Source organism: Vitis riparia, chromosome 8 (assembly GCF_004353265.1).
Source record: "Vitis riparia cultivar Riparia Gloire de Montpellier isolate 1030 chromosome 8, EGFV_Vit.rip_1.0, whole genome shotgun sequence".
Taxonomy (NCBI): domain Eukaryota; kingdom Viridiplantae; phylum Streptophyta; class Magnoliopsida; order Vitales; family Vitaceae; genus Vitis; species Vitis riparia.
In genome coordinates this window covers 20,835,376-20,846,215 of record NC_048438.1, presented here as the reverse complement: position 1 = coordinate 20,846,215, position 10,840 = coordinate 20,835,376, and the positions used below count along the sequence as shown (strand labels likewise).

The window sequence follows — 10,840 nt, the reverse complement described above, 5'->3', positions numbered from 1 at the left end:
AGTTTTCCCATTCTCGAATCCAAATTCGCTTTTCATTTCCAAATAATTAGAATAAAAATAAATGAGAGGGGAGAAAATAAAAAAGGCAAAGGAAAACACATAATAACAGAAAAGAAAGAGAGAGAAAGTGTGAGAAAGTGAGGGAATAAGCCACATATGTGATATATATAGAGGTTTCTTTCTTTTGTCTCCAAATAGAATGGCCTCTATATATATATGCATATAAATATGTCGCATTTTACATCTTCACTTCCTCTGTAAAACCCTAACAATTCCAAATCCCTCGTTTTTCTATTTTCGTTCCCTCTCCATAGAAATCGAGCTTTTTCTCTATCTCAAGATTCCGATCGTTGGTGAGCGATCGATCCAGTTCAATCACTTGAGCGAGGTGCGGGGGGGCATTTTCTGGGAAATCGTTGTGCGGAGAAAAAGATCTGGATTTTGTGCTAGGGTTTCCTTCGGATCGTCAAGGCTGGCGGGGGTGGGGGGAAAGTAATGGCGGATCTGCCACGTGTCCGCCTTATCGACTGTGTCGAAGTTGAGGAGAGATCGCTAGGGTTACAGTGCCGCGAAATTTTTTCCAAGGGGAAGGTGTCATCGAAAAAGTGGGAGGAACCATGCTGAGCGTGCTTCGCGTTCACCTGCCATCCGATATTCCGATCGTTGGTTGTGAGCTCACGCCGTACGTGCTTCTCCGCCGGCCGGACAAGAACCTTACAACCGAGGATGTGCCGGAGTCTGCCCCAATCGAAGGCCACTTTTTGAGGTATAAGTGGTAAGTAATACTTCTGCTACAACTCTTGCTACTACTAGTCCATCGTATGTTTTGAGGTTTGGTTTTGATGCTGTCTCGTTTTAATGGTTTTCATGAATTCTTGGACTGTTTGGTTGAGTTTCGGTGGTGAGGGGTTGTTTAGATATATGGAATTTAGTAGTACTATTCATCCCTCCTATTTCTGTTTGTGTTGATTATGATATTTTTTTGTTTCAAGGTTGTATAGTTGTGGCTTTGTATTGGGGTTTTGCATGTACTCTGTTTGTTTAGATATGTGGGTTCTTGTTTTCCAGGTTAGTTCCGATTTTGGCAGTTTCCTACTGTTATTTCTATGCTTGCATCCTTTACATGTATGATTTTCAATAAGCATGTTAAATTTTTTCTGATTTAATGCATCCCAACGTTTAAATTTTGATATGTATATTTTTGAACCCTGCTTTTGAAGGGTTTACTTGAATTGACATGTTGTATATCTTATATAGTCATATCCCTTTTATTGTATAAAACTTCTCCAGGAGTGGGAATTCTAGATGGAAGAATTATTGGTGTTTGAGTTCATTTAAGGATGTGATTGTTATTAACGTGATGTGGGTCTGTTTTTTTACTGCTGGTTGGATAAATTGAATTACTGTGATGTACTTTCAGAAACTTGAATGTTGAATCCCACAATGGTGTTTCATGCGTTCTGATCTTGATTTTTATGCAGCACATCTTTTGAAATATTTAGCCAAAATTTGTCAATTTCTGTGCTGGAAATCCACGCTGCCATCGTTTGTCTAAGTTGGAATTTTTTCAAAGGAGCACATGGAGAATTTATTATCAGAATCGGTGTCTGGTACTTCCAAAAACTTGGGAGAAACCGACAAATATTTCTTTGGAGGATGTCATTTTCTGTGGTTACCCTTTTTCTTGAAGGGTAAAATGGAAAAATGCATGAATATTCTTGACACTTATAGAAAATGGATCTGTTTTGTCATAATGTTTTAAAATCAGTCTCCAGAAATGAGATTCCATATTACTCATTTAAAATATAAAAAGAAAAAAAAAAGAAATGGCTTTTTAAAATGGTGCCCCAGTGCCATCTTTGTTTTTCTTTCTTTGGAAATGAAAAATTAGTCTTTAACAAAACGTATTTTAAAGGTTCTTCATGATAACCCAGATCAAGATGTGACTTTAGTCTTATGTACCTAGTTTATTATATTTTATTTGAAGGATCATTATGGACCCAATGCCTGTTATGAGTTGTGATGATCATAACATGGCCATATTTGAAAAATCCTATATAATGCTTTGTCTCAACAAGATTTTGGTTTTTTGCCTCCTCATCTTTTGGTGGTTAGTATTCAAGAAGTGCTATAGGAACTAGGAAGACATTCAATATGTTGCCCTTTGATTGTGGTATATATTATTTACCTTCTTACGGGAACTTCTCACTTTGTGTTAATCTTGGTCACTAGATATCTAGAATAGGCTGTAAATAGGTCCACTTTGGTTGGGTTCACCAATATGTAAACTTGGTTATGCATAAAATAACATGTAGCTGTGTATAGATAAGTTCAATTGCATTTGGATACAACCTTATGCAACCTTGTTTTTAAATAGTGCCAAGCAAGAAACAAAATACATGTTCACTATGTAGCCTTGGTTGTGATACCTGGCTCCAGTGTTATGGGGTGTTTGGGTGGGGTAGTGAGAGGTTCTAGGTTTCATTCCTGGAGGGGTCAAAAAAAAAATGGAAAAATAGAAAAGAAAAGATGTTTACCTATCAAATATATATATGCACAAGTACACACACACACACACCTGTTCGCTATTTAGCATATACTGTAAGTTGGAGGCTCTGATCAATATTGAATTTATAAGGTTTTAAGTATGCTGAAGGGGAATAATGTAATGAGATCAACCTCTATATATTTCACAATACAGTTGTTATTTCATTTCTCCTTATATATGCATATTTTGAGATATTTTATAAGGTTTAAGTATGCAGGAGAATAATGTAATAAGATCAACCTGTATCTATTACTCTCTACAGTTGCTACTTCATTTCTCCTTCATATATGTATATTTTCAGCAATAATTTTATTTCATAGGTGATGGATTGAAACATTGACCTGGTTACTCAGGCTTTTGGCTTGTTTAGCACTTACTCATGTTATTATAATTATGATTAAAATTTTCGATTTTAGGGATGGCATATATGATAAGATTTTTTATGTTGATTCATTATTTCTATTTCCTGTTTTCCTGATTCTTCTCTCTTCTTCTTATTGTTGAAGAGGGGTTGTCTTTTATCTGAATTAATCTTGATGATGCTAAACATTAACTTGGTGTCAACTCTGTCTCTTGAATATGGAATTTGTTTATGGGATGTCTATGTAAGTATTTGGAAGTTTAGGGTGTCGAAGAATCCTAGAATATGCAAACTTAGTTAACAGTTAGTAAATCAATTTCTATTTGGCTTTACTTACTGTGTTTAAAATCCCATTGTGAAAGAAGTTTGGTCTTTATGGATACTTGATTAGGGGCCATTAGTACACATATTGATGGTTCCTAGCCTCCTTCATGACTGGCTGGTAAGAAAAATAACCCTTGATGTTGTGATATACTAATGTAATGTTTGGCAACCCAAAAATAAGGTCTCAATAGGGAAATTGCAATTTGTATGGGAAATTACACCTTTAAGTTTCTGGTCAATTGCTATAATTTTTCTTCCATGGTTTGTTTTGGGTAGTTCCATTGTTTTTAGGTGCTAGTTCTTTTATTTGCTTCTACACTGCTGGAAGGACTCCAGATCATTCATTGTTCTTTTACTTTCCATACTACTGAAATTTTTGTTTCCTATATAAAACCCAAATGCTATAATTTGTTGGATGCCAAGGGGATTGCAAATTTGAACTTGAGCTCTAGTGTGGGAAACTCGAATCATAACTTGAGGTCTGGGAGGAGAGATTAAATCCATAAAAGCTACTAACATTTAGATAATAGATGCGTCATTTTTCTCCACAAGAGAATAATAATAGAAAGAAGAAAAGATTTACCAAAAAATCGAAGTTCAAATTTCTCCAATTTATCTAATTGATACGTGAGGCCAGTAAATTGACAGCAAATAAAGTAGAAAATTTAGCTGTGTAGAACCATTGAAAACAATATGGATTCTTGTTAGATATCATGCTCATATCACTGGATAAGCCCTGTAGATCAGATTTCTGACCTACTGGGTGGTGGGTTTGGGCATGTTGGCTCCGGGGTTAGTATGGGTACTTGCTGCCATCCCTAGTCTGAAGGGCTGAAGCATATCTTATCTTTCAATGGGCAGTGTGAGATGGAATTTTGATATGAGGAGTTAATTGGATGTCTAAATACATTAATATTGGAAAAGGCTAATTTTATCTAGGATCTGTACATAAAATGAAATAAAAGTTTAATGAGGTGACACTGTGTTCTGGTGAAGTTGTAGTGTCTCGGGCTCTTTGTTCAGATACCAAGTTGGGTGCTCCATCTTATTTCAAAATTTTATCATCATATGCTAGACTTGCATTATGCGCTCTTAGAAGTTGTAAGTTGTGCTGTATAACCTGATTGTTGATTGCATCTGGGCAGCGAAAGTTATAGTTTATTCATAATATCTGGTTTTTATGATTATTCAACATCTGTATCTGTTAATGAGTGGTTTAAAACATTGGGTTTCAGCTAGTAATATCCAGATTTATACAAATTTTCTGTTGTCGGATTTATATTGCAGGTATCGTATACAAAGCGATAGAAAAGTAGCTGTCTGTAGTGTACATCCATCTGAGCATGCCACTTTGCAGTGCTTAGGTTGTGTGAAGGCCAAAATACCTGTTGCCAAAAGTTACCATTGCTCTCCTAAGTGCTTCTCGGATGCATGGCAGCATCATCGTGTTTTACATGATCGGGCTGCTAGTGCTGTAAATGAAAATGGGAATGAAGAGGAAGAGTTATTTGGCCGCTTCAATAGTACCGGATCTGGAAGTATCAATACTAGTTTAGCTCCTTCTGCATCAAGTGCTAGCTTGGCGAATGGTTCAGCACCTTTATATCCTGCTGCAGTTACTCAGAGAAGTGGTGGGGAAACTTGGTTTGAAGTTGGACGCTCTAAAACCTATACACCAACAGCCGATGATATTGGCCATGTTCTCAAATTTGAGTGTGTTGTGGTAGATGCAGAAACAAAACTGACCGTTGGACATGGCAGCAATATACTAACTTCCCGAGTCATTCCAGCTCCCTCACCTACTCCTCGTCACTTGATCTCAGTCAGTGGAGTTGATATGGTGGGGCATTTGGATTCAGATGGCCGTATATCATCTGCAGGAACCTTTACTGTGCTCTCATACAACATTTTGTCTGATGTGTTTGCCACCAGTGAATTATACAGTTACTGCCCCTCATGGGCTCTTTCTTGGCCTTACCGCAAGCAGAATTTATTACGGGAAATAGTTGGATATCGTGCTGACATTGTCTGTCTGCAAGAGGTATCTGAGGTTACTCTTTAATTGTTATTCAATTGCTAGCAATGTATTGAGACTTTCAGGTTAAGCTTCAGACCTTTTTTGACATGTGTCATGTGGATGTTGAAGGATTATTTACAGAGATACACAAAATTTTAGCCCTCTATTCCAGTTCAATTTTGGCTCAGCCAGAATTAGTTTGGCTCCTGGAAATCAAAGGCAGTTCAAAGGAAAATGTTATTTGATAGCCTAACCATATTTTAAGAACCTCATTGCTCCATGAGTAGCTTGTAAGGAATTAAGCCATAGTCTAATTAGGCATTTTTAAGAACTTCTATTAATTGTTGACCTTCTATCTTAATTTTTTGCTGGACTTGGGGTTCTGCTTTACTTTGACAGTATATTTAGATTTTTTTTTTCTTTGATGTTTTCAAAGTGGCATATGTATTATTCTAAAAGTGCATTTAATAATTCTTAACTGCAGTCTACTGTGGTGCTCCAATTTTAAAATACAACAACAGTATGGAAGTCACCCTAATTTGTTAACTTTTGTCAATCAAGAGAAAAAGAGGTGTTGTAGAAAGAAAGTGAATCGATTGGGATGGTTCAATAGAACAAAAGCTATGCTGACATGCTTCTGAATATATTTCTGTATTTCTTTTCCAATGTGTTCCCTTTATCCTCAGTTTAGAGATACAAATCTTCAGACTGTTGGGTCAACTTTTTGATGGGTTTATAACACCAAATGTGCCTTTACATACTAACTAATGGTAGATATGGCTTCCTCCTTTCAGATTCAAAGTGATCATTTTGAGGAATTTTTTGCCCCAGAGCTGGACAAACATGGATATCAAGCACTTTACAAGAGAAAAACAAACGAGGTACATGATGAATTTCTTTGCATTATGATAGTAGCTTCTGAAATTCTGTATGTTATTAATCCTTTGATCTTGTTGACTTTTTGCAGGTTTACACTGGTAATATCCATACAATTGATGGCTGTGCAACATTTTTTCGCAGGGATAGATTTTCACATGTCAAAAAATATGAGGTAATGAAGTGTTTGTATTATGGACTCCAGTTTTCTGTGGTTATTGCACTTGCTAAAATAGATTTATGCTTGTATACAGGTTGAATTTAATAAGGCTGCCCAGTCTTTGACGGACGCTGTGGTTCCAAGTGCTCAAAAGAAAACTGCTCTAAATCGACTAGTTAAGGTGGCCTGACTGCATTTGAAGTTAAACATTTGCTTTTTGTCTCCCAGATTTTTTTTTTGTTGGCCTCTCAACTTGAAATATCTAATTCTATTTGTAGGATAATGTTGCACTAATAGCAGTCCTGGAAGCAAAATTCAGTTACCAGGGTGCTGATATTCCTGGGAAACGACAACTTCTTTGTGTGGTGAGGGAACAGTTACAACCATTTTTTTGTTGCCGATATTATTGTTGTTGCAACTTTCTTTTGTTGTATATTGCTTGCTGAAACTGTTGCGAAACTGTTGCAAAAGCCCTCCCATTATTTCTTTCTGGAATTTCTGTCAAACAATGAAATCCATTCTTTAACTTGTATTTTCACCCTTGGGTGCTTTATGTGTTAATTTATTGGCTTGTAGGAAGATCAAGCATTCCTTTTACATTGGACAATTTATTTATTTATTGAAGAGATTGCATTGGACAATTTATTGACTCAGTGCATTTCAATTTTGCTTGCCTAAATAGAGACTTCTGTTCACTCAGCACTCTCCCTCATGCTGTCCTGCTCCTGTCATCTTATTTCACACGAGTTGGTTCTGGTCCGCTAACTAGCATTGCTATCATTTTCCTTAGTTGAGTTTGTTCCATTAATTCTTCTGATTCACATTGGTCTAAATTTCTTGGGGTTGGTGAATACTGACATCAACCGTTGTGGTTCTCTCTGGTACGTTCCTGAAGACTACCTGTTACAGGTGCATAGGTGCTCATAGACTACTGTAGGTGCTACTGACGTTTGTTATTGGTCAATAATAAACTTAGGGCCAAGGCATGCCCAGGAGGGGCATATCCTAACCCCCCTCCTCTTTGAATTTTTTTTTAAAAAAATTGTCACATACAGGGATTTGAACCCTTTCTCAGGTACAAGGGATGAATTCCTTGATTACCACTGAACTAGAAATATTTTTTATTCATTTGTGGCCCCCCTGAGATAAATAGCTAGATGTTGCCCCCCTCAAGCCTTTTGTTGGCTCTGCCAATGCTTATTTGGATGGGTTTCCTCCTTAGGATTGAAGTTTGTGCAGCTCAACTAGTGGACTATAACAATCCTTTTGCATGTGAAAAGCCAACTTCTTCCTTCCAACTTCCTTAGACTGTTTCTTTATAAAAGTTTCAAGAAGCAGCTCAGGCTTATGTCTTCATTTGTTAATTATACAAGATACAAGGATGCTAAATATGTGTGAAAATGCGCACAATAAATTTCCTATAATACAAATGTGGATGGGCATCTCTGCTTCTCTCCTTTCTTCCTTTGCCTCTGCAAACATTCTTGAAAGCATCTTGTAACCATTTGTTTTCTGATGTGCTGGAGTTCAGGCAAATACACACATAAATGTTCATCAAGAATTGAAAGATGTCAAGTTGTGGCAGGTAATTAATTTTATTTTATTTTTGAGCGATCTTGAGTGGGGCTTTTTTTATGCGTGTGCTTATATCTCAGTTAATCAAAATATTTTATTATGTATATTCTTGTTTGTCATATCAGGTTCATACTCTCTTAAAAGGTTTGGAAAAAATAGCTGCCAGTGCAGACATTCCCATGCTGGTTTGTGGCGATTTTAATTCAGTTCCTGGAAGGTCTGTCTATGTACTAAAATATAGTTGATTGCTTACTGTTCCTGTGGTGTTCTAGTTTCTAGCACTTTGTGTGAAAGTTATGTTTGTCTAGAAATGCCATTTCGCTTATTTGAAGGTAATTTTGAACCTTGTTGCAGTGCACCACATGCACTTCTTGCGATGGGGAAAGTGGATCCAATGCATCCAGATTTAGCAATAGACCCTCTTGGAATTTTGCGCCCTGCCAGCAAGCTAACACATCAGCTGCCTCTGGTAAACCTATTATTTATCATTGCATGGCTTTAAGTGATTAAGATTGATCAAATGGGCAGAAGGGACAAGGCATTGAGATTTGTATTAATAAATGATGTTTGCTTCGTGTGGCTTGTGATGGCTGTGACACTGTGTTGTTACAGGTAAGTGCTTACTCATCCTTTGCAAGAATGGGGGTTGGCATTGGTTTGGAGCAACAGAGGAGAAGGTTGGACCCCTCAACAAATGAACCTTTATTTACACATTGCACTAGAGATTTTATTGGCACCCTTGATTACATATTTTATACAGGTAATCTTTTTCCTATATTTTATTTACACATGTGCTTCATACTTGTAGTTTGTGCCGTTATTGATGTTTAGGATTCTCTAATAAATAAGATTTGTGGTTCCAGCCGACTCTTTAACGGTGGAATCATTGTTGGAACTCTTGGATGAGGATAGCTTGAGAAAAGACACAGCACTTCCTTCTCCGGAGTGGTCCTCTGATCATATTGCCCTTCTGGCTGAATTTCGTTGCAAGCCTAGAACTAGGCGTTGACATTCCAGGTAGACCAATATTTTTGCTTTTATCCAAATACAAGGAATTTTTTTGGTTGACAGCTTCATCTTGCTGTTAAAACTTGGGGAACTCATGGTGTATTTTTTTTAGGATCTAGCACGATGTTTTATTTGATTTTTTATTTTTTTCTAGGTTTATTGTTCACTATTTTTTAATGTCATGATTAATGAGCATAGCTTCTTGTTTGTTAACTAATCAGTTCTTTCAAGTCTTGTCAAATGGTTTTTTCTTCATTGCCTTTTTATTTTGAAATGAAAGTGTACTTAGAATGGATTTTTGGGTTTAAGTCAAACTATTGTGTGTTGACTTACATGCTGCAAAATTGTGATTCTACTTGGTAAGAGAACTTCATCATATGCTTTCTGTGTGTAAAAGTTGAATGGGGACAACTTGGTGTATGAAAGAAAGCTCTCAGTGAAATGTGAAATGCACCAAAAGTCTGAAGTTGAATGGGGTGTATTTTTGAAATCTCGACTTTGAAGTAATACCTTTATTTGATGTTTTGAAGATTAGAACTTATTTCGGTTTGTGTAGGTTGTGATTACTCACCTAGCATATGTATTTTGCCTGTAGGTCAGGTCTTCTGAACACAGATGCCTAAGAGAGTGGGGTTGAGAGAAGCCAATGGATAAAGAAGATAAAACGTCAGTGTACTGATGGTAGATCATGCTCCATGTTCTTTATCAGGTGTCCATGTTGGATCCTGGGTGTGATCTACTTTGTATTATGCTACCTTTGTCACATAGAAAAATTATGTTTATGTCTCATTCAATTTCCTTTTGTTTTTTTTTTTTTTTCCTTTGCCAATAGAAATGCCCATCAGCCTGATATAAGTTAGGTTTTTATCTTGTAAGTTGAGGATTAAGTTTTACCCCAAGGCAGGTGTGATGAGACACCTCCAGTTGTCTTATATCATGGGTTTCCATGTTTCCTTGGAATTTTAGTGATAATCCTCGTTCGGTGCTGATGCCTAATGTTGTGTAGCGTTTACATTTTCTCTTCTGGGTCTATACCTAACTTAAATTCAATTTTGGGGGGAAAACATCACATTAGCAGAAGGTGCAGAAGAAGGTGCACGGAGATGCAGCCCGCGTAATGGCCTTTTGAAAAGAGCAATCAATGGGGGGAAGGAAGAAGGAAATCTGGGTAAGCTTTTTTTAAACTCTGATTTATTTCCTTCTCTTATTAGAACAAGTTCTCATGATACAGATCAAAACACACATGATAGATATATTGAGATTGTTTGGTAGTTTCTTCACTGTGTTGGTGAATCGTGATTTTTAGTGCCAGAGTCCCAAGTGTTTGTTTCTATAAACCGAAAGTTGCATGCAGACAACTGGCATGGCCCATTGTGCATTTCTGATCTGTAGGCTTTGAAATGTGAGGGACACATGGATGGTCTTTTATTTTTTCTTTTAGTATCCTTGTGATGACTTTTGGTCTTGATTTTTTATTCTTTTCTTTTTATCATTTTTTTTCTCATCGGCCAAACACGTATATGTCGTATATGATACATGAACCTACCAACTGACCGACCAACTGCGGTGATATTAGTTAAAAAGTGAATGGGAAGTAAGTCAATTCTATTTCTCTGCTGGTGGTTAGACTAAAGTTATCTTATTTTTGTAGCCTTGACCACCTGCTCCTGCTCATGCGTTTCACTCCTATCTGGGTTGGGGAATTTATTTTCCAGGTTGCTTGAACGTACCTTCATTGTCATATTTTTGGCTTAAGGTGCTAGTTGGATTGGTTTGCTCTTTTTCCTTCAAAGTTTGACAGTTTTAATTGAGAGATCTTGCATTGACCATGTATTCGTCTTCCGTATATAGACCGTGTAGTCGACGCTAAAAGCTGAAACGTGAAAGTTCATATAAACAAATATAGGAAACTACCATGGTACCAACAATATGAATCGACATGGCCTTGCACTCCCTAATTAATGCAAAATT

General features: G+C 36.8%; 1 protein-coding gene across 3 annotated transcripts; it reads left to right on the top strand.

Annotated features, from left to right (window-relative positions):
* The first annotated feature begins 192 nt into the window (after window positions 1-192).
* Window positions 193-10,481, top strand: LOC117920327 (carbon catabolite repressor protein 4 homolog 1-like). 3 transcript variants are annotated; one of them, XM_034837783.1, is made up of 12 exons: window positions 193-775; window positions 4,521-5,274; window positions 6,045-6,131; window positions 6,218-6,301; window positions 6,381-6,467; window positions 6,565-6,651; window positions 7,818-7,871; window positions 7,987-8,078; window positions 8,216-8,330; window positions 8,474-8,621; window positions 8,725-8,878; window positions 9,948-10,481. In XM_034837783.1, exons 1-11 carry the CDS (start codon window positions 618-620, stop codon window positions 8,868-8,870), a joined length of 1,812 nt encoding a protein of 603 aa, XP_034693674.1. In that variant the 5' UTR covers window positions 193-617; the 3' UTR covers window positions 8,871-8,878; window positions 9,948-10,481. The 3 variants fall into 3 exon arrangements, with proteins under 3 accessions (XP_034693674.1, XP_034693673.1, XP_034693672.1); XM_034837782.1 differs by lacking the exon at window positions 9,948-10,481 and adding an exon at window positions 9,470-9,865; XM_034837781.1 differs by lacking the exon at window positions 9,948-10,481 and adding an exon at window positions 9,465-9,865 and having other exon boundaries at window positions 194-775.
* The last annotated feature ends 359 nt before the right edge of the window (window positions 10,482-10,840 follow it).

What these genes read in the sequence shown, in the direction of transcription:
- LOC117920327 (XM_034837783.1), top strand. Translation starts at nt 618, where the DNA reads ATGCTGAGCGTGCTTCGCGTTCACCTGCCATCCGATATTCCGATCGTT. An exon ending in TAACACATCAGCTGCCTCTG is followed by an intron (nt 8,331 to 8,473) that starts GTAAACCTATTA and finishes GTGTTGTTACAG; the next exon opens with GTAAGTGCTTACTCATCCTT. An exon ending in TGATTACATATTTTATACAG is followed by an intron (nt 8,622 to 8,724) that starts GTAATCTTTTTC and finishes TTGTGGTTCCAG; the next exon opens with CCGACTCTTTAACGGTGGAA.